We start from the raw sequence: 27,965 nt of genomic DNA, 5'->3' as shown, positions 1-27,965 counted from the left end.
TGCTGTCACGTGTTCTCCCAGCAGCCCACAGTACCGTTTAGGGTAAAATGTCCTTTAAAAACGTTATTTTAGTGTTGATGAATAGGCCCCTTAGACTGGGTACACAGTAGAGTCTGAGTACACGATGTGCAAACAACGCATTTACTGTCCCAGTTTCCCTTCATCCCTAGAACAAACAATATAGTGCTTATACACTCTGCAATCCTTCAAATGGCCGAACGATATATCTTGCATCGTTTGATCGTTTGATCGTTTCATTGTCAACATATAAAGTTAGCATATTGCCTGATCATCAAGTTGGGCGTACTCTAGGGGTGTGCATCGGCCACTTTTCATGTTTTGGAACTGGATCTTTCTTCGTGTTTTGGATCTGGATTGGTTTTGCCAAAACCACCCTTCCGTGTTTTGGGTTCTGGGTTTTGTGTTTTGGATCTGTATTTTTTTTTTAAAAAAGCATAAAAACAGCTAAAATCACAGAATTTGTGGGTTTTTCTGCTCCTATGCTATTATTAACCTCAATAACCTTAATTTCCACTCATTTCCAGTCTATTCTGAACACCTCACACCTCACAATAGTGTTTTTATGTCCAAAAGGTTGCACCGAGGTAGCTGGATGACTATGCTAAGCGACACGAGTGGGCGGCACAAACACGTGGCCCATCTAGGAGTGACACTGCAGTGGCAGACAGGATGGCAGTTTGAAAAACTAGGCCCCAAACAGTACATAATGCAAAGAAAAAAAAAGAGGTGCAAGATGGAATTGTCCTTGGGCCCTCCCATCCACCCTTATGTTGTATAAACAGGACATGCACACTTTAACAAACCAATCATTTCAGCGCCAGGGTCTGCCACACAACTGTGGCTGAAATGATTGGTTTGTTTGGGCTCCCACAAAACAAGCTGGCAATTAATCTGGCCCTGCACAAACTGGCTCTACGCAGGCAAGATGTCGTCCTCATCCTCCTCATTCACCGATTCCTCACCCTCTTCAGTGTTGTGTACATCCTCATCTTCACAGAGTATTAATTCGTCCCCGCTGGAATCCACAACCACAGGTCCCTCTGTACGTTCTGGAGGCTGGTCTCCCTGGAAGAGTTGATAATTAATTTTTATGAACATCATCTTCTCCACATTTTGTGGAAGCAACCTCCTACGGCTTTTGCTGACAAGGTTCCCGGCTGCACTAAACACGCTTTCGGAGTACACACTGGAGGGGGGGCAACTCAGGTAAAATAGAGCCAGTTTGTACAGGGGCCTCCAAATTGCCTCTTTTTCCTGCCAGTACATGTATGGACTGTCTGACATGCCTACTTGGATGCTGTCTCCGATGTAATCCTTTAACAGACAGACGCACGCTTGTCGCTGCTGCTTTGAGGATGCAGGTGCGGCTACAGCCCACACATTTCACAAAGACAGAAAAAAAAAAAAGAATTTTTTTATTTTTTGTGGAGCGCACTTTGAGGGTTACACCACCCTTTAACAGACAGACGCATGCTTGTCGCTGCTGCTTTGAGGATGCAGGTGGAATCTAGACGGGATTTGGAATCGGGGACACACTACCTCCATCAATTGTCTAAATCCCACTGCACTAATGGCGGATACCGGACGCACGTCTAACACCAACATAGCAGTCAAGGCCTCAGTTATACGTTTTGTTTCAGGATGACTGCTGTCGTACTTCATCCTCCTCGCTAAGGACTGTTGGAGGGTCAATTGTTTAGTAAAAGTAGTGGTGTTCCTACTTCCTCTCTGGGATGATGAACAACTCCCAGCAACAGCACTAGGAGGAAATAATTCTTGATCTTTCCCTATTTTATTTTTATCGGAGAAAGTGTGGTCCTCCATTTATGTTATATTGATATATACGTGCGGCTAAGGCGCACACAAACACAGAAAATAATTTTTTATTTTTGTTGGAGACTAGTGCACTTTGTGGGTTACACCACCCTTTAAGAAATGAGCCAGCCGGCCCTTTACTTATGGGACACAGGCGCACGCTTGGCGCTGCTCCTTTGTTGATGCACGTGCAGCCACAGTGCACACAATTCACAAACACAGAAAATATTTTTTTATTTTGTTTGGAGTGCACTTTGGGGGTTACAGCACCCTTTAACGGTCAAGCCAACCGGCCCTTTACTTATGACACAGGCGCACGCTTGGTACTACTTTGTTGATGCACGTGCAGCTACTGCGCACACAATTCACAAACACAGAAAAAATATTAATTTTTTTGCACTTGGGGGGAGCACCCCTGACGGGTAGAGCACCCCCTGGACAACACTACAGCACCCCTTTAGGACTGGGACACTGCACAGGACTTTGGAGTGGAGACAGCCCCTATGGACAACTGACTGCACAACACAGTACAGCCAGCCCCTATGTTCTTTGGAGGAGTGGACACAGCCCCTATGGACAACAGCAGCACAGCGCAGCACAGCCAGCCCGTATGGACTTTGGAGGAGTGGACACCGCCCCTATGGATAACAGCAGCGCAGCACAACACTACACTGCACTACACTACAGAGCCCAGCCAGCCCTAACTCCCACCCTCCCTCTTCACTGTACACAGCCGAGTGAGAAAATGGCGCTGATGCGGGTACCTTATATAGAGTCCAAAACCCGCGAGACCCGGAAGGCGGGATGATGACATTTTGCCTCGATTTCAGATCCGAGTCAGGAGGGAAAAGTCGAGCCTGACTCGGATCGGCCTCGGATCGGGGGGGCTCGGATTTCAGAAATCCGAACCCGCTCAGCCCTAGCGTACTCACTACAAACTTTGAACAAAATCGCTAAAGAGATCTTTTCATCCGCCGTGCATGTACAGCAGATCAGAAGAAGCAAGGAACAACTCATGGCAGTGCGCAATCGTGCATGCACATTAGTCTAGTTGTCTTTCCCACTTCGGCTCAAAAAGATATATCATACAATTTATCGTGTAGTGTATACCCTGCTTTACAGTCAAAAAAACGATACATAAATCTATAAAATCTCCTCTATTTGAGCAATAGCAAGTGTACCTACCCAACGGAGTGGAATATATTCACAGACATAAGGGGCAATGCATTTGTTTTTACCGTCGCTATTTCATTTGGGCGGCCGACTGAGCAATTCAATTGCTGCTCTGTTCGGCCGTGAATTGCCGAAGTGGCTTAACCCGTCTAAAGTACTGGTTTGGGCTCCCAAAGTGCTGACTTATCGCACATTTCTGTTGCCACGGCTATTCTCGCCCGAATGGAGCAACAGTTGAATTGCTCCGTCGAGCGTCCAAAAGAAATAGCCGCAGTAAAAACGATTGAATCTCCCCTATAGAGTTCCTGATGAGAAACTATATCCTGTGCTTGGCTCACCTGATACCAAAGCCACCAATGCATTTTGACTTTTTCCTCGTCAAGGGAGCCTCATAATAAGAAAAAGTTGCACTCAAGTTCCGAACCGTTGGCTTTGAAAATATTTGTGGACGTTTGGCACATGTTTTCTGATTTAGAAATGTGGGTTAGGAGCATGTATGATAGTTCTTTTGTTATTTTGCTGTTATTGGATGGGTCAAGTCACTTTCTAGAGCAGAGTTCTCGGCACTGAAGGGAACGTTTGTTAAATCTGTCCACAGAAGAAAATGAAAGGTTCTACTACAAATGGTAACCAGACTGTCATATTCCTAGTAAATCAGAGAAAAAAAACAAACAAATATTAAGTTGGTGGGTAATAGCGCTTAAACTACTTTTGTGTTAAGGAGCATACACACTAGATGATATTTTGCACGATTCGCCCGATTTTGACGCATCTAAACGACAAATAATGTAAAATATGTCCAAATCGCGAGTATCCACTCATGATCACGATGCCGATGCGCGCACCCACGGGTCGTACATCGCATCTTCAGATCTTGCCTGCAGCATGCAAGATCGGCCAATCTCGTACATGACGCACTGGAAATAGCTATGCTCCATATTGTGTCCTGGAGTGCTGGGGAGAGTTCAAGGGAAATCGCTAACGATATCGGATCGTGAGCACATCGTCTAGTGTGTACGTACCTTCAATTGTAATGGTTGGCAGTAGGTGGCTCATTGAGCCTATTATAAAGCGAAGAATTATGTTTTAACTGGAAGCATTTTACGTTGCGTTATGGGCAAAGTGGGGAGGTCTAAGGGTATATGAGGAGCCTGAGTGGCATGTTGTGGGGGAGTTCTAGAGTATATGTGGGATCTGAGTGCATGCTGGGGGCTTGTTGTGGCAAATGAGGGGGATCTGAGGACATTGGAACATTGGGGAGGTCTGAGTACCATGCCGTGGAATTTTGGAGCAAGTGTCGCCATTTTGGGATAAGTGATGTGGAAGTGCTGAGATTGATTTTGAGCGGTTTCTCAAATAATATGTGGCCTTTTTGAATGTTAGAATTCCACACAGTATGTCAGCCTGCCCATCACTGCACAGCTAGAAATTTATGGCAGTCCCTTAGAGAAAAATATGCTGTGCACAATGTAGAAACATTTTGCTTAGAACTCCAGGAGTGCTACCAAATGGACTTACTTTCATATTTAGAGGTAGTTAAAAGTATTTACAGACGGTACAAAATGGCTCTTACAGTATGTTTTGATTATAATGTAATTCCGTAGAATTGTAGGTTTGCGATCAATCCTGGCTAAAGTTGTGTTTTAAAAAACTGGATGGATTTCTGATTATAGGCTGCTGAACCAAGCCTGAAAGGCCTGACACATTTTCTGAAAGACTTGATAAACATATTTACAAATGTATATGTGAATGTTTTAGGAAGTTGTCTGGACTGGATGTAATTTAGAGAGTCTGTTTTCTGTACACTTTATACTTGTTGTGCTGCAGTGGTATTGTCTGAACTGTTGGATAGATTCTGGCATACAACCAGTGGAAGCAGCCATTTTGTGGAGTGAACCAATATTTTAGAATACAGCCTATTAAATCACTAGCAATGAGTTGGGGGAGGGATTGAATTGTTTTTTTTTTTTGTGCCTGGTCTCCCTTCCAAAGTGATGAGGAATGAATCAATTGCTTGTGCCAATGGACGGATTGCCGTGGGTGCCCATTATTCCTGCTCGCACCCTCCTGAGGTAGCAAGCAGAAAGTCCAGCTTTTGGCCAACCAAACTGCCATTTGGTCATTGCGCCCAGTAGTTTGCACGGGTTTAGCCGTGGTAGACGGCTAAACCTGGTGAATTTAGGTGCGACAAGCGCAATAAAAAAATCTGTGTGCGGCACTCGCGCCAAAACTATATCCCTGTTGGACCCCCTTAAACATTTGGATTACACCTAAGGTGCTTCATACCTCTCTGATGTTGCTAATTCCTAGTAACTGATTGCTACAGCAACAGTATAAAGACAGATAATTGGGAGATTTCTCTATTCATAATTACTGTCTGTAAAGCTTAAAGGATCATAGTCTTACATAATGGCTGTAAACAATAATAGTGATGTTAATGGATTTTTCTCAGCTTGGAATCTGTGTGCACAGGTCCATTGTGTGTCTGTCACAGCAGTTTGATGTCACTATGTGATATTTCTTGTTCACAACGTTGCCTTGTACTTGTTACATTAATGGAAATGTTTGTTCTTTGTGGTGTTTGGTGATGGCTCCTATTTGATCCCCTTTACCTTGGGCGGTGTCCTTCTTTCTACTGTAGGGGTTGATGTATCAAGAAGTGGACCAGGGGAGGAGTTGCCAATAGCATCCAATTAACTTCAAAGTATCATTTAACAAGTACTTTCTATAACATAGGTAAAAGCTGATTGGTTGCTAAGGTACAACTTCACCAATGGTCCACGATATGCTGGATACATCAACCTCAATGTTGTTAACTTAAAACCTTTTTGCGGTTTTCGATGCAACCAAGTTAACATAATAAGCCAAGACAGATGTCTGCTACTATTTTGCTGTGTTTAATACCAAATAGGACCTATAGGGTTGAGGGCATGGTCCAATGACATTGTGTCTTAGCTTTTGATTGCATCGTTATGGTAGATATTTGATGATTAATGCATAGAAGCACATTCTTTTAGTTACATTGATCTTTTGGAGTATATTTTATATACACTTTAGATTTCTCCGGTTTGCACTGAGCTCATGCTAATGTGTCTTCCCTCAGGAGATGTGGTGGATATCTATCAGAGGGAATTCCTGGCCCTCAGGGATCGTCTGCATGCTGCCGAACAGGAGAACCTGAAACGCTCCAAGGAACTGAACCTGGTCCTGGATGAAATCAAAAGGGCCATCTCTGAAAAGCAAGCCTTACGGGACATCAACCGCACATGGAGCAGCTTATCTGGTGAGACAAGTTTCCTGCCAAGCAGCCTAGCGACAAATCGCCCTTTATAGTCATGCCAACATGGCCTGTGCCCTTCTGTTCACGCTGCTGCAGGACATGGGGTTTAACAAACAGAATGTGGCTGTATTTTTACCAATACGTTGCAGTTACTGCTGCACATTAATATGGAAGCCAGCGCTCTGGATAATTAGACGATATTCAGTGGCCTTAGCATAGCTGCTTTATTTTAAACCCATAGGCCCATCACAATTAAAGATTATGGGTTCTATGTACTAAGCGTTGGGGAGCGCTAAAGTGGACGGAGATAAAATACCAAACAATCAGCTCCTAACTGTCACTTTACGGGCTGTGTTTGAAAATGACAGGATCTGATTGGTTGGTACATTATCTCTCTCCAAGGCTTAGTACATAGACCCCTTGGTTCCCTTGCAAACATGGTCATACGTAGTAATAATTATAGGGGAAGACTAGCCATATTTACCACTTCTACCTACGTAATAAAGATTTACTTCTACAAACCTTCAGTTTGATAGAAAGTTTCTAGTGGGAACACCAGACACAGTAATTATGTCTTAGATTAAATGAAATTATGCGCAAGCTCTCCTGTCTGCCCTTTCCGACATCCAAAGTTGCTGTCTCCTGATATTTATTAAGCAAATGCAAATAAGGTTTACTAATGGCAGCCATTTTGTTTGATCTATTTTTTTTATGTTCTTTTTAATAGATCATTTAGCTAATGCTCATGTCAGAGTTATCCAAAGTAATGTTCCTCATCCGCCCGACTAGCACATCCTCTTAAAAGGCTTTTTAGCATCTGAAGACGTACAAGAAACATAACAGGCATTTCTAATCTGTAAATATAGAAAAATAATTTATACTAATGTGTCTCTATAACCTTGGATGTGACCCTTTATTCTGCTAGTGACCATGTGTGACTGTAGATAACATCTAAAGATTTGGACCTGTAGCTGGATCCATTAGCGCGAAAGGATTTTTTTTGGTGGTGGTGGTGTTGCTGCTAGAGCCTGATAATAAAAGTTTCATTGCTGTAGCCTGTAGTTTTATCTTTTAAATGATCAAATTGTATACAACAGGGTAGTTTCATACAAAACTGGGAATTGGGGTGACCGTTACAGAAGCTGTAGAAAAGGGCAGCGCTAGAGGTGGAGCACTTTACTTATGACAGAATTTGCATGACAAGTGACCAACCAGGAAGTAGCATCTCTCCTAGTTACTATGTTCTGTCCATTCAGATTGCTCAAGCAAACGCTTTCATGTATTCCACACCAATCTGAATGTGTGACATTCTTTAAATTTCATCCATGGCAATGCTGTTAGGGGTTTGTTAACGAAGAGTGGGTTTGTAAAACCCGTCATTTCTGATCGCGTTTATGCTCGATATTTAAAAGGGCAGGAGTGCTTTTACTAGTAAAACCCCCTTCTTCATCAAAACTCTCATCCTAACCCACTGCTCATTGCTCCTTCCTCACTCCCCTCCCCTTTAGAATGTAAGCTCTCACGAGCAGGGCCCTCTTCCCTCATGTGCTTCTCCTTCCCGTACTTATACTACCATATATTCCCTATATGGCACCTAGCACTGTGTTGCTGCCTCCCTACTGCTTATATGATTGTTATGATCACGGATGCAGCAATGTTTATAAACCATGTCCTCGTCCTGCGTTTTTTTGTGCTATAAGTCACTGTTATCTTGGTTTGCTCATTTGTAAGGTGCTGCGGAACCCTACTGGCGCCAAAAACACACAAAGGATAATAATAGTAAATGCATTGCCCTTTTATATTATGAGCATAATCATGATCAGAAGCTCTGGGTTTTACAACCCGACGCTTCGTAAATAGACCCCTTAGAGAAGGTTTTCTCCTTATATGTGTTAATGGATCAAATCCTGTTTAAATGATGTCTCACAATAAAGAATATTAAGCTCTTTTGGAACCAGTGACCCCCAGTTAGGCACCTCCCTAATTGCTGGAGAGCGCTGATTAGCTGAGAAAAACAATTGCACACAACATTGCAAAGACCAAACATTTAAGTGTGATTAGGGGGTCAGAAAACAAAATACTGACGGCAGTTCTGCAGCATGTCGGACTAGTGAAGTTTGATGTGGGCTCATTCCGCTTCTGTTCCTCTTTAAATGGATTCATGTGACCTCTCCCCCCGCAGCAAATTACTTGGTACATTCCTAGGTTTGTGACAAAAGTGTTTTTCTCCACAGCAAATTGGACTAACGCTTCTTCTAATACATAGACAGAGACTCATCTATCAGTGGTCTGTTGCAAATGAGTTCAATTGTCTTCACTGTGAGGCTCCTGTTACCTTCTCACCAGGCTAGTTACTGTCAGATTAAGGCTGTCTGTCTCACAATGCATCTGCCTTGTCTCTTTGTTGATGTTTATCTTTAAGATGAAACCAAGCTGAAACTGTGGAATATCACAAACAAGAATGTGTTACACCTACCCAGCATCTTCCACCACCTTCCCCACCTGCTATCCAAGGAGAACAGCTTGCAGCCGGCAGTCCACGTGGGTCAGGGAAGGACCGGAGGTAACTCCTGCTAATTACTGTATATTTCTTGGTTCTATGAATCCAGAGAAGATGCATAGGGGGGGATATTTATCAAACCTTAAAACCACAAGTGGAGAAGCTGGCCATAGCAACCAATAAGATTCTAGCTATCATTTCGTAGAATGTACAAGATAAATTGTAGCCACGCCTCTACTGGTCCTCTTCAGAAGGTGTGATAACTCTCCCATAGTATCAAGTTGATGTACAGTACTATGGTGGTGCACATTTACTGGAGAGCTCTGCTATGATCACCATCAATGAGAGGCGCAGGACGTCATCCCGTACTAGCCCCACTCACTGCATGATGTACTGTGTGAGTGCGGTACTTTTATAGCTGGGCAGAGTTATCAGTGTGACTAGGGACAGTAGATGGCGCGATACAATGAACAACGCTTTGCTATTACGTGCGACATATAATGACATATTGCACCATCGTTCACCAGATCAGGCAGTGTGTACGATGCATTGTCACTTCGCATCGCACAGCAGCTGGGTCACACATCGTATAGTGTGTACCCAGCTTAAGCCTCGTTTATCATACATTCCCCACCTACAGTACGAACTTTTTAGATTATAAAATATATTTCCTATTTGTGATTCTGGCCTCTGCAAGCGGACTTACTGGTGGAGGCTTCCTTGTGAGCCTCTAAATGGAGGACAAGGCCAGGTCAGCCTGAGAGACCATTTGTATTGCACTCGTTTAAGACTTCCAATAAAAACCCCCACAAAAATGTAATTTTTGACGTATAATAATGTACAGTATATATGTACTTCTGCCCACAAAATGCCAGTTAAGAGTATTATTTGGCATATAACTTTATTGAATGACACACAGGAAGCAGTTTGATACTTGTACAGTAAACGAGTGGCTAATGGCAAGGCTAAAAAACACCAAACATATAAATGTAAATAGAAATGTTCAGCAAATAAACAGTATTAGTATTGTGCTCAAACACAAGTGTGTACATTTCAAATCTTGCTTTAGTTGGCCTGGGGAGTAATCTCATAGCAACCAGTCAGCTCCTACCTATTATCTTATAGAAGGTGCTTCATAAATGCTCGCTAGAAGCTGATTGGTTGCTGTGGCAACTTCAACTCTTTAGAAGACCTGTTGCTTTTCCCCCTAAAGTAAATGAGATCTGTTAACGGACAGTTTATTGGACTATAACTGTATTACTGTGTATGTCCCACAGTATCGATAGTGATGGGGATCCCCAGCGTGAAGAGGGAGGTTCATTCCTATCTGACAGACACGCTCAACTCATTGATATCGGAGCTGAACCAGCATGAGAAGGAAGACTGTGTGATTGTGGTGCTAATTGCAGAGGTACCGTATAACCAGCACTTTGTCCTGCACACTCCTGTGACCTACCGTTCCCTTATGGCTAGTGCTGAAAAGTATCTTTCTTATTCTTACGGTGGGGTCATTGTTAAATTAGATCTTAATGTCGGGTCCAATCTGTTTAGCGTAACCCCATCCACTTTCCTTGATCTTTAGGTTAGCGTTGGCAGTAGGAGGATATTTATATTGGGACTTGTTTGTAGACCTATATTTCTTGCCTACCAGTCTCCTTATAAAAGTATAGCGGTCTCATCCTCTTATATACCTCTATAGACCTGGCGTGCAGGGCCGGTGCAAGGTTTCTAGGCACCCTGGGCAAACCTTCCCACACCACCACCACCACCAATTCCCACATTCTCGGGGAGACGGAGTCTTATGTTCCAGAGCCACCACCTGCATCAAGTGCAACTGTGATTCCCCCCCCCCAGATTCGGGGCACCCTAGGTAGCTATATAATAGTAGAGCCAGCCGGTGTATTTTCCCTACATGGAGATCATTAGCACAACGTATGTAGGCCATATTGGAAACGTGTGATTGCATAGTATCACAAGGACATTGTGGAACGGGACAATGGAGCCCATTATAACAAAATATTGCAGTTCACAATTTCTAACCATTGTTCAGAAATATTTGCCCCAGCATTATGTGCCCTTGCTTTTTAATAGACACTTATTTTGATACTGGTTTTTAGATCATATAATTTTATTGCTAGATTGACATTACAGAAAATCCAGCATCCAAGATACATTGCAAAAGATTATCACGTCACAGTACCCAAGTACATCTCTCGGTAGCATACAATCAGTCACAAACGTGGGGGTAGGATTACAGTTTATCGATCCTGATTTTTATAATGAAATTTTTTTTTTTTAACACCACTGTCAAGTTTTAATATTTTGCAGTTTTAATAAAAAAAAAAAAAAGGTAATAAGTAATGTTTTATTGCTTGCTGATAAATGTGAGTCAGTGCCCCACCAAAGCATATCCCCCGCCCCCCCTCCTCTGCCCTCAGTGAAGCTTCCAGCTTCTGTATTGATTACTTTTAAAGGTTATATAGATTTTTAGTTTATTTTTTAATGTTCTGCGGCATACACCAAGCACCAACATTGACCAAAGATTGCTGACTTGCCTCCACTGGCTGTCTGTCAGATAGACTGGCGCAATCACAAAGTTGGTTATTAGTTTTCTCAGCCCGGCAGCCTGCTGCTCCTCGTCTTCTGCTAAGGGGATGAGACCGCAGGCCAGGGGGTGGGCGCCCACACTTGTAATCAGTGGCGCAAGTCCAGCACTGACAGACCGGGTGAGTAACGCGGAGACCTCGTACAGGCAATGACCACCACTGCAGTGCACAGTGACGTTATGTGTGGGGTGAAGGAGTGACCGCAGCAGTTAGATGCGCGGCTGCCACTAGAGTAAAAGAAATAGCCGCCTTTTACACCAGAGACATTGTTTCATTTTTTTGTTTAACTAACTCTGTGATACTCACCCAACAAAGCTCCCCTCCCCGCTCCCCTCCCTCCCGCAGTGGCCGGCACCCTAGGCAGCTGCCTAATGGGGTCGCCGGCCCTCCGTGCATACCCGCTATACACAGCCCTCACAGCTTTCTGTGAGTGTCGGGGTTAAAGCTTTGTTTGTTCACATGTCAATAAATTTATAGAAGGAACCAAGAAACTGCAGCTTGGTCAGTGTGAGTAAGTTCTCCCGTCAATGTTTTATTTTAAAACAATAGCCACATTTTGCAATGTTTGTAGTCTATGCTCCTTTGGGTTTCCTGACCTGGTAAAGGGACAGAACCCCCAAAGGATTGTATAGATGCTTGATTGGAAAAAACATAAAGATGGTCAAACGGGACTTCTTGGTCCTGTTAATATAATTGATGACATTGGAAGCACAGAAGGAGTTTGTGCAGTAAGTCTGCAGTGATCATCATCCAGGGGATGATGATGATTGAACACTATGCTTGTGGGCTTGTCACACCTGTAGGTGGCCAAATTGGATAAGATGTGTCCATATGACCCATATGGGCAGGCGGCTGCCATTTTTGGTGGGTCTGTTAGTACAGTCAGAAGATAACTGCATCAGTCAGTAAGGGTCATCTGAAGTCATCCCCTAACCACATTTACCATTATGCTAGACACTGATTTAGAAGGGATTTTGATTGGGCATTGGGGTCATTTTCAGGCCTACATACTGCAATCTTATCTGTGCATCGGGTAACAACGCTCCCAATTCCATAGGTTACTAGATCGTCACATCTTATCTAACTATACTTTTCAGGATTTTCAGCAGTTCCAGAGACGCATGTAGATTTTGAAGCCCACTATTTTTTTTATTTTTCATTATTAAGCTTCCCCTGTGTCCTTCAGCACATAAGCAATTACGAATTGCGAGAGATAAGGTTGAGGTAACTGAATTCCCCAGGAATAGAGGCAGCGAGTGCTCCTGAGAATTAATCAACCTGCGTCTCTTGTTACAGGGCGGTGTATTTACGGTTACCCTCTCTCCCAGCCATCAGAGCCTGTCAGCGCTCTGGTATGTGGTAATTGCATTAACACTTCGGTGAGATAGGTCTACAAAAACTGCTTCTGTAGCAAAAAACGTCATGTCAGCTCAGTGTCTCGCTGGTGTGGCTTCAGCCAGTAAAGAGCAAATACTTGTCTCACTGACATTTCATCCTGGCGTGACCCTTGTTAAAGGAAAACTTGCCCTACTTATAGTCAATTATTTTTTTTAAGTAATGCACTGGACACACACACACACACACACACACACCCCCACACACACACACCCCCACACATCCATTAAAGCTGTTTTGCCTCTTTCTGAGACCGGAAATTTGGTGGGAAAATCCGAACTTGGCGATCTGAGCCTACACATCTTTACTTTAAACGGAAAATACAACTGTGGAAGTTATTACCCCTTAGTTTGACTGTCAGGATAAATTTGTTCAAAATGATCATGCAACCCAAATATCTTTTATGTGCTGTAACACTCCCCTATATATATATCCCAATCCTGCATGCCAGGCGATTACTGCTCTGGTTTCCTCCTTTTTGTGGGACAAACCTAAGGGAGATGGCGGTTTAGCCTTATATAACTTACGTCTCTACTACCTGGCAGTACGGCTGTCACGTTTAATTGATTGGGTTACTTCTAATAGTGGGACCCTAATGAGCTTTCTGAGTGAGCAAACTGGTTCTTCATTATACCCACTACAAATATATGGTCCTATATTAAATCAGGTGCACTTTGGGGGTATTCAATCACACCAGATAAGTTTTCACTGGTAACAAAGGTATCGAGCCCGAGGCTACCTCTATTTTTTAACACCCATTAAATTGACTGACTTGTTAACATGCGTTAACACTGGCGTACGGGCGTTAACGCACACAATCCGTGAAAAGTTCACAGATTCGCGCATTAACAGGTTTGCGGCACCGGTAAACGAACCTAGTTAATGGGGATTTTTACGTTTCCTGCGCAATGGTGAAAAATAAATCCAAGATAAGTGCTACACTTCAGGGCTGATTGACTAGCTCTGGGGGATCATTTAGGTGCGGCTATTTTAATCCCTCCCTCAGTGGGATCCAGTGCCGGAATCTCGACGCATGTCAGAATGTTGACATCGGCATCCCAAAGAGATCGGGGAGAGGGTGTTAGGGTTAGACACCACCGGAGGGAGGATAGGGTTAGGCACCGATCAGGGAGAGTTAGGTTTAGGCACCACCAGGGGGTGGGTTAGGGATAGGCACCACCGTGGGGAGGGTTAGGGATAGGAGGGGAGGTCTAGGTTACTTACCACTGTCGGGATCTTCACCATTGGAATGCTGCTGTTGGTCTTTTGACCGCCGGCATTCCGTCCACCGGTATATCATACCGATTTCCCCTCGGTGTCGGTTTGATCTCTCTGTATCATGGTCAGCAATGTGACTAGGATGCACCAGCAAACTCTGCTGATTAATTTGACACATTTATGTAACTATGTATATGTGTGTGTGTGTGTGTGTGTGTGTGTGTGTGTATATATGTGTGTGTATATATTTATTTATTTATTTATATATGGGTCACTTGACTGTCTGGATGATTAGACAGATGGGTTCTTAAACACATTGAGGCCTATTAGCAGACATACAAATTTTTTTGATTGAATTAGGGCTTTGTCTATCGTGCTAGTTTGAGTTTACATCCGGTCGTTTTTCGATATGAATAATGTATTGCCGCATGCTTACTCATAAACAACTCTAGATATGGCTGCAGCTGGCTGGTTACGGCCGGACACTGGACCTGAATCAGACCTGCTCGCATAGGCACGATCGCTCGCAGCTGCGGCGATTGAGAAAATGCAAAGCGAGCGATCGCTCGCAATGCACAGCGCAATCGGGTAAACACCCACCACAATGAAAGCACACCTGCCAGACCACGTAACAGAACGAGCGACAACTACACTCGTAGTAGTGTGACGGACGCAGCCGTCACCCTACGCGGCCATCGTGATTACTTGGCAGAGTCATGTTTTCTCATCTGCACTTTCGATGGACCCTTTAATTGCTTCTGATGCGATTGCAATCAGCGTAAATTTGCACCTATTGTTTTTTTTTTTCACTTCTAATTTATATAGGCCGGAGTTAGCAAATTGGACGTCCCCCTACTTTGTCAAATTTATATATTGTCACTCTCAATAAATATATATATATAGATCGAGAGATAAATAAATATGAATTTTGATATGTACTTATATCTAGGTGTGGAACTATCAACTATCTGCAGATATATATATATATATATATATATATATTTATATTGTGCAATATTAGTCCGGCACTCTCATATACTGAAAAGCAATGTACCCGGGTGCCTCCTAAGTGAAATAGGATACAATAGCAAAAAACAAAAGTGGCAACCCCGGGTTTCAAAGCGGCAGATGTAGAAACATCTTTAATCCATATACAGGATAACCAGGCCGACGTTTCGGGGCATCAAAGTGCATTTTGTATGCGTCTAATGGCCCCATAAATTTGTTGAACACCTCACTCCTTAGAACCTCCCGAAGTGGCTCCTCTTGTTCAACTGAAATGTAAAGGAAAATAAAAATTATTTATGAAGTATTTGTTATTAAAGCCAATCAGTTTGACATAAAACCCACCCACCATAGCCATGAATAATTGGTGTGTATCCCTTTGCCAGATAGTACTACACAGTGTTTCACATTGGCTACTGAGGTTAATGCTGCTTTCACATTGCATTCTTTTCTGGTTCCTACATTAGATATACATTGCATAATGGCATCTGTGACATATGTACCTTCATGTCCTTGGTCCGGCACTTCTTGGGCTGAAGCAGCCCAATTAGAGCTTCCCGAGGAGTGGGTGGGGGAGGCAGGTTCAGGGATGGGTGGGGAGGAGTTGGTGGGGGAGGCATCTTCAGGGGTGGGTGGGGATGAGTGGGTGGGGGAGGCAGGTTCAGGGATGGGCGAGGAGTAATGGGTGGGGAGGCAGGTTCAGGGATGGGTGAGGAGTAATGGGTGGGGAGGCAGGTTCAGGGATGGGCGAGGAGTAATGGGTGGGGAGGCAGGTTCAGGGATGGGTGTGGAGGAGTGGGTGGGGGAGGCAGGTTCAGGGATGGGTGGGGAGGAGTGGGTGGGGGGAGGCATCTTCAGGGGTGGATGGGGAGGAGTTGGTGGGGGTGGCAGGTTCAGGGATGGGCGAGGAGTAATGGGTGGGGAGGCAGGTTCAGGGAAGGGTGTGGAGGAGTGGGTGGGGGAGGCATTTTCAGGGATGGGTGGGGAGGAGTGGGTGGGGGGAGGCATCTTCAGGGGTGGATGGGGAGGAGTTGGTGGGGGAGGCAGGTTCAGGGATGGGCGAGGAGTAATGGGTGGGGAGGCAGGTTCAGGGATGGGTGTGGAGGAGTGGGTGGGGGAGGCAGGTTCAGGGATGGGTGGGGAGGAGTGGGTGGGGGGAGCCATCTTCAGGGGTTGGTGGGGAGTAATGTTCGGGGGAGACATCTTCAGGGGTGGGTGGTGTTTCGGCTTGCCTAGCCCTTTCTCTTCTTTGACGTAATCCTGAAGGTGCATACACACGTAACGATTTAACTATAACTACGTCGATATCGTTCAGTCGTTGAAGAAATCTTTCAGTCTCTGAGTTATAACGATGAACGATTATCATTCATGCGCGTTCCCGTTTGTAGTTCATTCTGACTGACCAATTGAATGATTTTCATTAAGGGAAGTTACAAAAATCATTCATTACACTTTAAAAAATCTGACAGATAATCTGACAGAAAATCGTTCATAAAATCGTTGGTAACAAAATCATTGTGTGTGTTAAGAATTAAATAAAAAAAATAAAAAATATTTTAACATTTTGCAATGTCCAAAAAACATCATATCCAGATCTCCCTGGTTTAGCAGAGCAAAGGCATGAGCAATTTTTTTTTAACGCCAAAAAATTTAAAAAACAGAAGATTACATACAGACACCTCTGTCACCCATGTCACAATAATCCAGAGACACTGCATAAAATGTAGCCTGACACTCAAATTGTCAGAAACCATGTTGATTTTCAAATAATCCCACAAACTCACACACACAAACACACACCTAATGACTACAACAGTTGTGCTTATTTTTCAAACACAGTATTGAAATTAGGGCTTAAAACTTGTTGGCAGCCATTTTGTCAAAAAAATAAAAATGTCTGGAGACCTTAAAATTAAGCTAACAAACAGTCCATCAATATCATAAAATATACCATACACGCACACACACACGCAGAAAGGCACATACAACAAAAAGCATACACCACGCAATGCATATAAAACACATTACTTACTTTGGCGGTTATCCGCCCGCAATTGATCGAGGAGGGCCGGGGTCCGCCTCCGAAGATCCGACCATCTCCTCTCCAGCTGCACAACAGTACGGCTGAAGCCCATGCTCCGCAGCCGCCTCCTCACCTCCGCGTACGCCCGCATTTTTAGGTGATTGGGCACCATAAGGTCTATCAGGACACGCAACTCCCGTCTACTAAAACTGGAGGATCTCATGATAGCAATGACAAATATTACAGTGTGCAAACTTTATATGAAGTAGGGTGCAGTCTGATTGGTTGGGCATTCAAAAATGGTGGATAAACACAGGACATTTGTTGATTTAATACATCTGTAACAACACAACACCTATCATTCATTGTGTGACTAACCTCATTCCATAGCTAGGATATACCTGTGCGGCAGTAGGACACTCCCAACTCTACGCAGCTCCTTGTGAAAGTGTTTGGAATTGTGAGGGGCGCTTTTAAAGCGTGTGTTGGTCGCTTGTGCATTGCGTAGTGCACTTCGTGGGAGTGGCGCACAGTAGCAGGTGCGTACGCATATTGCTATAAATAACAACGCCAGATTTTTTAAAAATTTGCAGTCATGGATTCTGAGGAGGCCAGTGTAGAGGACTGCATGATTGATATACATGAGTTTCTGGACAAATTTGATTTTGGAATTGCTTCAGAAATTGAAGTAGTGGATACACTTCCAGATGAGGCTGAGATAAAAAAGGCAACATCTACTTTTGGGGGCCTTAGATTGGAGGATAGTGGTGGAGGCAAAACTAGACCATCAGGAGACTCCACAAGATGACCCACATGCTGAGTCTGGTAATTATTTGCATACACCTGGCTCGGTATCTGTCTTTTTTTCTATTACTTTATAATAATTTTTATTTTTTCACCCATTTTTTAGGAAGTAACATGGCTGAAAGCCTTCAGATGGATGGGGTGATGGCACAACCTCTATTAATTGTGCCTCCCCCATCCTCCACTGCCACCCTTACCCAAGTCCTGGATGGGCTTAGGATGGCAATCAGCAGCCATGGAGGCTGTCCAGGCCAGCATGTTGGAGCAAAACTCCTTTCTAAGGTCCATAAGCCAAGATGTCAGGGAGATCAAAGAACATCTGACTGGCCTAATAGAAGGTGAGGTGGACCAGTGCCCTGCTGTGGCTGGACCGAGCACCCAGCCGGGTCCACGACGGTCCACCCAGATACGTAAATTCAGCTTACCGGAGTCAGCTGCAAAGAAGAAGAATCCGATTGATGATCTTTAATTTATTTCACCCAGAACTTTCCAAATGTATGTTCCATGTGATGGGCCTGCCACATTTTGAGGTGGAGTGTTTGTAGGAGGTGGAGGAGGCTCATCAGGTAGCGGCACAGGCACAATTTCCTCACCCACATCTGCAAGTGTGTCCTCATCTTCATTTTCTGATGATAATCCAAAGGCAAATTCATCAAGAAATTCATGTAATTTTTAATGAATTAAATTGTTTGCTTTTTTTATGTTTAAAAAATATATTTTCAATGATGCATGTTTTAAAAATGACATTTCTAAATATTATGGATTTTGAATTCTCAAAAATCCCCCAAAATGTAAAAAAAAAAATAAAAAATTAATCTTCAATGACAGAATGTTTTTTGTACTTTCTTCCAAAAAAAATACTATGGTAGAACAAATCCGGCCCTGGCCTGCAACAGTATTGCAAAAAAGGCATGTACTCTGGAATGGCATGCTGGGATGTGCAGTTCCACAACCAAAAAAGCACTTTCACTTTAAAAACCAGAAAAAGAAAAAAAACATGCATTTGTGAACTTTAAAAATATAGGGACTATTGTTTGTGAATTTAAATTATCTTTGGGTTTGGTATCTTAATATCCAATTAACAAACAAAAATAGACAAAACAAACAAAAAAAAAATGCTAATTTACGCAACCACTTTGCTATTATACAATGTAATGAGTAACGCCTGTTACCCTATAAATTGACTGCATACACGGTAGAGGAAGAAACCATCGCCTGCACACGCAGTGCTTGTGGTAGACCCTGGGCTACCACAAGCACTGCGAGTAGTTCCATCATAACGGATGCGAACTGACATGTACAATGACGTGGCCTTTAAATTATGCACGCCCTTAAACCTCCATTTTGACGGTCAGACACGCCTGCGTTCGCATCACCACTCCCATGTTCGCAAGCCCCTCCCCCTGTTACTACCCACAAACGGCACTATCTGTCACTCAAAGCAGCTCCCTGATAGTTGCTTACGAGCAACAAAAAATCATCGCAACGAATGGCTTGCGCACTGCGAATTATACGCAGAGCAAGCGATCGCGCCTTAGTCTGAATTAGGTCCCCTATGCTCCCCAACAGCAGACTCCTTCAGCAGTTCCCTGATTGCTGCATGGTGGCACTTTAACTAGTCTATAGGTAAAAGCTATTATACATATTCGGTACGTATAGTGTGCAGCATAGTGACAAGTAACATCAAAAATGTCTGTTTTGAGTTTCTAGGCTTCTAAAGCGAATGCTTATAAAAGTAAAGTATTGTTCTGTCCCTTTTAAATAAGCCACCTATTATTCTTCAGGAAAAAAAGCTAAATTAATTCTTATTATTCATTCATATACTTTGACCCTGTGTCTTACCAGTAAACTACAGGTATCAGCATGCCCTTGGCTGTATTCTGTAGTCCAGGGGTTTTCAACTTCAATACTCAATTATCCCCGACAGGTCATGTTTTCAGTCTTTACTGTTCAAGCAAAATAGATTACCTGTGTAGTAATTATCCCACCCGTTTGCATAGTCAGAAATCCTGAAACTATGACCCGTTAAGGGTTACTTGAGAATTGGATATGAAAACCCCTGCGTCTAAAGGGGACTATCCATTAGCAGATAAATTGAACGACTGAACGATATATCGTTCAGTCGTTCAATTTATCTGCCAAAGGATAGGCCCTGAACGATGACAGATGGGCACTCCCACGGCCGATAAATTTTATCTTTCGTCTCTCCAACATGTTGGTCAATTATCGCATATCGCTGCCAGATATTAGAAATATCTGGCAGTTTATATGCGGTGAACGACGAGCGATAATAACAGCAGCTACAAAGCACTGGAGAGGAAAAATCAACTCACTGAATGATGTCATGCGATATCGCTCATCTTTTGCAAAAAATATGTCATGTACATGACAGATATCTTTCAGCGCAACCACCGGAATTTTCAATAGATCTTTTATCTTTCATCGTTCAGAAAAACATCTGCTAATAGATAGGCCCCTTTATACATTTATTCCAAAATGATAATGTGTTCTACAGTTTTCTTAAAAAATGAAATGGCTCCTTTTTACTACTGATCTACATAACAGAGATAAGTGTCACTTGAAACGCATGTGATAATTTTGGCACTTACAAAGGAGCACATAGCAAGAGGTCTTATGTTTGCATGAATAAAATAGAGGAGTGATCGCACTTCAAATACCTTTTTAAGGACATGTCACAAAATGTCACTTTAATTGGCAATGTAATTTGTGCTCTCTGTTAATCTTTGCAGCACGGAGGTAAATGCCTGACTGACTGACACACACAGCCACAAATCTAGATCTTCTTAGGTGGCAACAGTTTCAGGTCTTAGGTCTGGATCCCCGTGGTCCCCCCAGTGTGACCATTTATAAGAGTGATTGGCTGTATTTCTGCTTTATATTCTCCATTATGTAAGACAGAGCTGTGCAAACACATCACAGGGCTGCAATGTTTTGTTCTTACCCCCATCAGTAACGCAATAAATTCTCTCCTCTCCTGAGACATCACTAGAGCACAAGCTGAAACAAGTGATGTTCTGTCTGTCTTTAGCAGTAGGTTTCAAGCTTTTTATTGGCGCATCTATATTCATTTATTTTTATTCAGTTTTTGGGTAGAAGCTGCGTATGATTGATATGTATGACTGCATTTAAGGTACATCTGAAATACACTGCCAGTCAAAACAATAAACTGGAGTTTTCCAGTCCAATCTCTCTAATAAGCTGCTAGTGATTTCTTTATTTCCAACAAATATGTATTTTTCAGGTCTATTTTTATTTTTGTTTGCAAGTGTTGCAAATACAATTTCTTTCTATGTGGAAATGCATACAGGAGCTTTCAAGAGTACAATATAGATCTATGTTAGGGCGCACCTACACTTTGCGAATGGCATCTATAGCGCAGACAATACACTAACACACTGCTGAATCTTTAAAGGAATCTCTAAATAGGACTTAAGCTGGGTTCACACCTAAAGATTTTCTGTCCAACCATCCAACTAGTTGATTGGTTGGAATGAAAATCTGGTAACGTATGGGAGTAACTGATGATCATCAATTTGCTCCTAAATGCCAGAAAACAGATGAAAATGGTCATCAGACAAGTTTGTTAAATGTTTGATCTAAACAATTTGTTCAAACAACAGTTTTTGTTCTTTATTCCGGCGTTTGGGAGCAAATTGCTGATTGTCATTTACTCCCATACCTTACCAGATTCTCATTCCAACCAATCAACTAGTTGGATGGTTGGACAGAAAATCTTTAGATGTGTGGCCAGCTTTACTGTGTACTGTCTCTGCTCTGCAGTATTGACGTACCATGTTATCTTTAGGAAATGTGCGCAGCTGATATATACGGATCGCTTATGTATCCAAGTACTATGTGCAAAATGAGATTGCAGCATTTTCATGTTGCAAAATTTGGTGAGCCGTTGGCTGGTCTGTTCCACACTACTCCAGAGCGCCACTCAGTTTAATGGAGTTATGTTGCATATAGGATTGATTAAAGTACACAACCACATGTGTAAGCTCATAAAGATTTACAGTGCGTTTAAAAAATAAAAAATCATAACAAGGATAATTGGTATAGGAGGGACTATATGCACAATACACGTAGTGATGTGAAGTGTTGGTTAAATGGGGCCTTAGGAAAAAGCAAGGTACCTCTCCATGCCTAAAGGGTAAGTACTGTGCTGCGATTGTGTTGCTTGACGCCATACCTTACAAATGCGGTGAAAGGGAGGTGGTGGGTGAGATGGGGAAGGGATGGAGTAGATCTTTGTTGGTTATCAATTATAGTCCATATTCTGCAACGTAAAACTAAACATTTATTATAAAGCTACAAAAGTAAATGCGGTCTTCCAATATATTACAATATTCAGAATTCCAAACTATATAGTGTTTGCACCTTTCTACATCTACCAGACCCCCTTCCCTACTTTCACAGCATTAATATGGTATTTACGGCAAAGGACATAACTATAATATAACCAGGATAATGGACGTAAGAAAACATTAAGTGATTGAATCAAATGTCTCCGGAGCATGACAATGGTATTGGTGATAATTACACACCTTGCTTATGATGATAAGTGTGGTCTCCGGGTGTCTGGGGATTAGATACATAGATGCTAAAAGCACCTGTTTGTTAGTAGCCTTTTGACATTGTACGTTACCTTTTTATGAATATTTTTGTGAGTTATATACATGACATTATGAGACCTTTAACAGGCTGAAAGGTTCCATATGGTATCTTTTATTAGAAATATTGGGACTGTGGTTCACAGCTGTACACAGTCCCCTAATGGTCCCAATCGATAATGTTTTGGGGACTGCGCATGTGCCATGATACCACTATGACCCCGGGCGCAGTGCCTTGGATGCTGCAGCCTGATTGACAGGCTGCAGCCTTTTTCAGGGCGGGACATGGTCATAGTGCCACCTCCGCTTTGTGGGAGCGCCGTTCCAAGGTCTGTCTCTCCCAACGCAGATTTCCTAGCCCCATTATGAGTAAGCTTAAGACGCATATCCACTACACGATATAAATGAACGATAATGTTATTGTTCATCGCCCGCAATATCGTGCAGCGGATATGCCATCAACGACCAGCGATGCACGCTCCCGCTGGTTGTTGACGACGTCGTTCATCACCCGAACCTGCTGTCCAACCTAACAATACCGTCAGGTTGTGCATGTTCGGGGATGAGGGAGGGTGCCGGCACTTAACGACATATCGTTCAGTGTTTGCGCAATATCCACTGCACAGTATAATAAACGATAACTGTCATTATCGCTCAATCTTATGGGGCCCATCTATCAGCAATCAGAAAAAAAAAAACAATTCAATGATTCTGCGGGGGGGGTTTTTTCCCCCTGATTTCACAATTCTACAATCCACCAATCTGTGCCCGTACATTACAGATAGATAGTTTTCAGTGATTTGCTGATCATGATAGGCTTATTATTTTACTAGTAACAGTCTGCAAACCAGCTGATCGTTATCATACCCTAGCAATCTGCAGCCCCGATTGGTTGGTGAAATCCAACATGATGGATAACCTGATTTACCGATTCAGATAACTGTTTGGTTGGAATCAGCAATTGGTGAACCCCATACTTGGAAGATGTTTTTACACAATCATCTGCAAACCGGGGAATTGCCCCAATTGATTGTTTGATATATGGGCCCCTGTGCTCAGATGGACGATGAATGGTGATCTGATGCAGCGTCTTTGGACGCAGCACTCTGATCTGCGATGCCGTAATTAGCATACTTTAGCATCGCTGCTGCTATTAGTGTACAATTCTAAATCCGGCCCACTGGCAGGAAAAACGAGAAAATCCTCATGATTTGTTATCTGTACAAATATATATTTGTCTGTGTTATTAGTATATATATTTTGTTGCAAAACATTCTCTTTGTTCTAAGTAGTCTTAAAATACTGAGATGTATCATCCGCACCACACTGCTCTGTTTACCTTGCCACAACTTTCTACTCTATAGGGACAAAACCCAGAGGCAAAATTTGCCACAACCCTGGTCTGTGCAAGCCATTCCCTGATCTGCCCAAATTATATTCACATTCGCTGATGTAACCATGGTGCTTTCCGACCCTGATGATTGGTACCGTGCCACGAAAATTGGAACTATTGGGGAGTATGGCTGAGCGATTCCTAGGGAAACTGATAAGTGGCTTTTTAATGAAAGATGTGTAGCTGACTCTTGCACTATGATATTATTCACTACAATATATAATATTTATGTTTCATTTATGAATTTCTACTTTTTTTTTGTCTTTCTTACAGACTGATGCTCAGTATGCAACGGGTGTAGCTGAAAATATAAAAAGCCTGTAAGTTATATTTTATATGCATATTCATAGTCCCATTTGTGATTTTCCTCTTCCTGAAAAAAGATGTTACTTCCTCCATTTTTCAGCCCTGGAATTAGCAAATGCAGAATAGGTTCCGGAAAAAAAAAAAAGATCTTGCATAACTTGATAGCACAGATTCCTTTTCAGCGCCTCTGTTGAGTATAGCATTCAGGAGCTCCTCTATACAGACTTTTGGAATAGCTCTGTCATTTTAATTTAGGCATTTCAAACGCTGCTTCCCACAGCCTAGAATTAAATGCGTTGTGAATGGATCAGATGAGAGAATTTGGACCTGCTTATTAAGCTATGGCACAAAAGGAGTCATATTAGCGAGAGTTAAGCATATAATCTAGCAATAAATCTCCTGGCTCATTCGCAGGCAGGTGGCGAATTGAGTATTTGTAGAGAAATAGAATGTATAGAGAGGAAAATCGCTGGAGCGCAGCCGGAGATATAGAGGTTGGCTGGTAGGAATGATATAGAAGAAATCTATCTCTTTAGTATACTAAAAAGTAATTCTGGTGCCATGTTACTAAATCTCCTCAACATTTAGGGGTCTATTTACTAAGCAGTGTTAGCAGACAGAGTGAAAAGTGATAAGGTGCCAGCCAATCAGCTCCCAACTGTCATTTTCAAAAACAGCCTGTGAGATGACAGTTGGCTGGCACCTTATCACTTTCTTATCACTTTTCACTCTGTCTCCAAACACTGTTTAGTAAATAGACCCCTTAGTCCCCTTGAATCGCAGTGCGCATACTAGGGGGCGTGGCAGTGCATCGCAAGGAGGCGTGACCAGTGCTGGATTTCCCGCCATCTCGTTCCCTGCCCTTTGATTGCTGTGTACACCATTGCAGATTTGCGTGGGTCGCTTTGCTTGGCAAGGCAGCTATGAATGGAACTTACTTCACCAGCCATATAGACTTGATCAGGAAAGTGGGACAGGGCTCTAAAATCATGACTGTCACCTACATCGGGACTGGGAGGTATGCATTAGTGATGAGGTACGCATGATGCCTGCCTGGGGTCTCATGTAGAGTTGGACAACTTGCTCTCCATTGTAATCTGGAATAAATGGACCCCTCATTACAGCGTAGGGATGAGACGTGACCACATTCCTAGTACTGTAAGCTTTAACCTGTTTTACACATAATAATGTAAAAATGGGTCATACCCAAGTGAAAATTATGTCTTTACTATTATTATTATTATTATTATTAGGAAAATACTAAAAAAATAAAAATAAAAGACAATAAAACTGCAACAGTGATCTGTTAGATTTGAGATCTGGTGACATTGCATTACACTGAACTCATGGCCATGTTTATGGAACTAGCTTGAGTTGACGTGAGCTTGGCGTCATGGTGCCTCATCCTGCAGACATTGGAAGATGGGATAGCCTGTGGTCATAAAGGGAAGCACATGGTCAGAAACAATACTCAGCTCTTGGAATTTAAACAATGCTCACTTGATATTAAGGGTCCTACTGCATGCCAAGAAAACATTCCCCACATCATTGTACCACAGCCTAAACGATTGGCACCAGGCAGGATGGACCTGTGGATTCGTGTTGTTCTGACCATACCAACTGCGCATCGTAGCAGAAATCGGGAACTGTCCGAACCAGGCGACAATATTTAAGTCTTTAACTGTCCAGGTGTAGGTGAGACTGTATCAAATGGGGCCACCTGCCAAGTTCTGCTGGTATGAAATGGGAATAGTAAGGGGTGTAAGAGCTCAGATGTTGATCTTCTCAGGCTAAAAACCACCATCTCACAAGTACATGGGCTAGCAACAACTTTATTTACCAGGAGAGGACTTCCTAACTTTAACAACTCAAAAACTGTTTACACTTATTGTAATTGGCTTGTGAACGTCCATCACATGAACTAGTTTTTGTAATTAAAATAAATCTTAATACTTTATTTTTGTTCCTTTTTTTTTTTATCAGCCACTTTATGTACAGTTTTTAGTGCTGAAAATATCCAAACATCCAACAGTCTTTTATGTTGGGATATATGGATGGCTACAATTTCTCTAGATCTTTGGAAAGAGATGCTGATTTTCCAATGCCTTTCACAGACATGATTTGGCTTTTTGTCCTTTCCAATCAAGTGAAAACGCTCAGCTGTAAAATAAAAGGGGCCTGAAAGGCCTCTTGAGACTGGAACATAAGTGGAAAAGGACTCCCCCCTTCTGCCTAAGGCCCCTCTCAGAGAGCTGAAAATTTAGCATGTGATGTGGCGGGCAGTCCCTGCCAACAAGCCACATAATGGATGGTTATCAGAGGATAATAGGCTTCTTGTAATGGGTTCATTGTGCCCCGTCGGCTGCTGAAATGACCAGAAGTTATTTAAGAATTGTGCTTTGTTCCCCAAGTATTGATTTATCTTCTGTATCTGTTAAGCTGTATGTTCCATCAGTCACTGACCCCGTAGGTAGCCCTGGCTATCAGCCCGAAGTCCAAGAGGTTTTGCGCATTTATATTGGTACTGGGTTTTTTTTTAAAGCCTGTTTGTTTCTTAATGGCCAATTAAAGCCTCAATTTGACAATGTGTGTTAAATGTGGTGCATTACTCAGCTAAATAACATACATGAAATGCCTGGAGTATTTATACTTATCTAAATATGCCTAGCATGGCCTCACTGTAGCCTGCCATGTTAGGAGGGAGGTACTTCTCTAGCTAGGCAGGCAGATAGTGACTGACAGCTAGGCAGACTTGCTTTGCAGGTATGCAGTGTGTGGGTTGGTTGATTCATGGGGTGTGGCCGGTGATGTCACAGCAGCTCAATCTTCACCTTTGCCCTGTATGAGATCTTGTCCGGTCGCAGGGCCTAAATCAGAGCTTTACGTGATTCCAATATTTACGAAAATCTCAGATGTTTAGTGATCTGCGCAGGAGACGCACTGCGCATGTGCGGATGTGGTCCGCTGTCATCGGTCACAGTGCCCCTTAGACGTAGCTACACTGGTCCTGGCAGTGTGATTTTGCCAGACATTCTGAATAACCTGAGGGTTACTTAAATGTCCGATGTTCATTCAGAGGGCCCAATACGCCATCTTCAGACGCAGCCATCGGATCACAGAAGCCAGCAGTTGGGCGTCTTTTTACTTAAGACACCTCCGGCGACTTTTGCATATTTGGCACAGAAGCAGCGTAAAAAGACTACATCCATGAATCAGGCCCACAGTCCTAGGATAATAGGAATCACTTCAGCGCTCTGTCATTGGTGTAGTATTTGTTTTAATACTGATCACTGTACGTAACCTTGCTCAAATCTGAAGATTAGAATTCCGGGGTTTAGTCATGCTTTCAGCCAGGGGTGGGGAATGTTTTTTCTGCCAAGGGCCATTTTGAGATATACCGTCAGGTGCATATATATTGGGACATTGACAGAATTTTCATATTTTGGCTCTATTCACCACCACAATGGCTTTGAAATGAAACAAACAAGATGTGCTTTAACTGCAGACCTTCAGATTTAATTTGAGGGTAATTACATCCAAATCAGGTGAACGGTGTAGGAATTGCAACGGTTTCTATATGTGCCTCCCACTTTTTAAGGGGCCAAAAGTAATGGGACAAACTAAACAATCCTAAATCTAACTTTCACTTTTTAATACTTTGTTTCAAATCCTTTGCAGGCAATTACAGCCTGAAGTCTGGAACGCATAGATATCACCAGATGCTGGGTTTCATCCCTGGTGATGTTCTGCCAGGCCTCTACTGCAAATGTCTTCAGTTCCTGTTTGTTCTTG

At 42.8% G+C, this 27,965-nt stretch overlaps 1 protein-coding gene across 1 annotated transcript in view; it reads left to right on the top strand.

Moving 5' to 3' along the window:
• MGAT4B (alpha-1,3-mannosyl-glycoprotein 4-beta-N-acetylglucosaminyltransferase B) overlaps positions 1–27,965 on the top strand; it is a 316,749-nt gene that overhangs the window by 185,565 nt on the left and 103,219 nt on the right. Inside the window, exons 2-5 of the mRNA XM_088454751.1 lie at positions 6,113–6,292; positions 8,712–8,852; positions 10,067–10,200; positions 24,141–24,187. Coding sequence (XP_088310877.1) covers positions 6,113–6,292; positions 8,712–8,852; positions 10,067–10,200; positions 24,141–24,187 — 502 coding nt within the window. The remainder of the gene's footprint in view (positions 1–6,112; positions 6,293–8,711; positions 8,853–10,066; positions 10,201–24,140; positions 24,188–27,965) is intronic.

Source organism: Taudactylus pleione, unplaced genomic scaffold (genome assembly GCF_031769625.1).
Source record: "Taudactylus pleione unplaced genomic scaffold, aTauple2 ptg000629l, whole genome shotgun sequence".
Lineage (NCBI taxonomy): Eukaryota > Metazoa > Chordata > Amphibia > Anura > Myobatrachidae > Taudactylus > Taudactylus pleione.
This window is presented reverse-complemented; position numbering and strand designations above follow the sequence as displayed.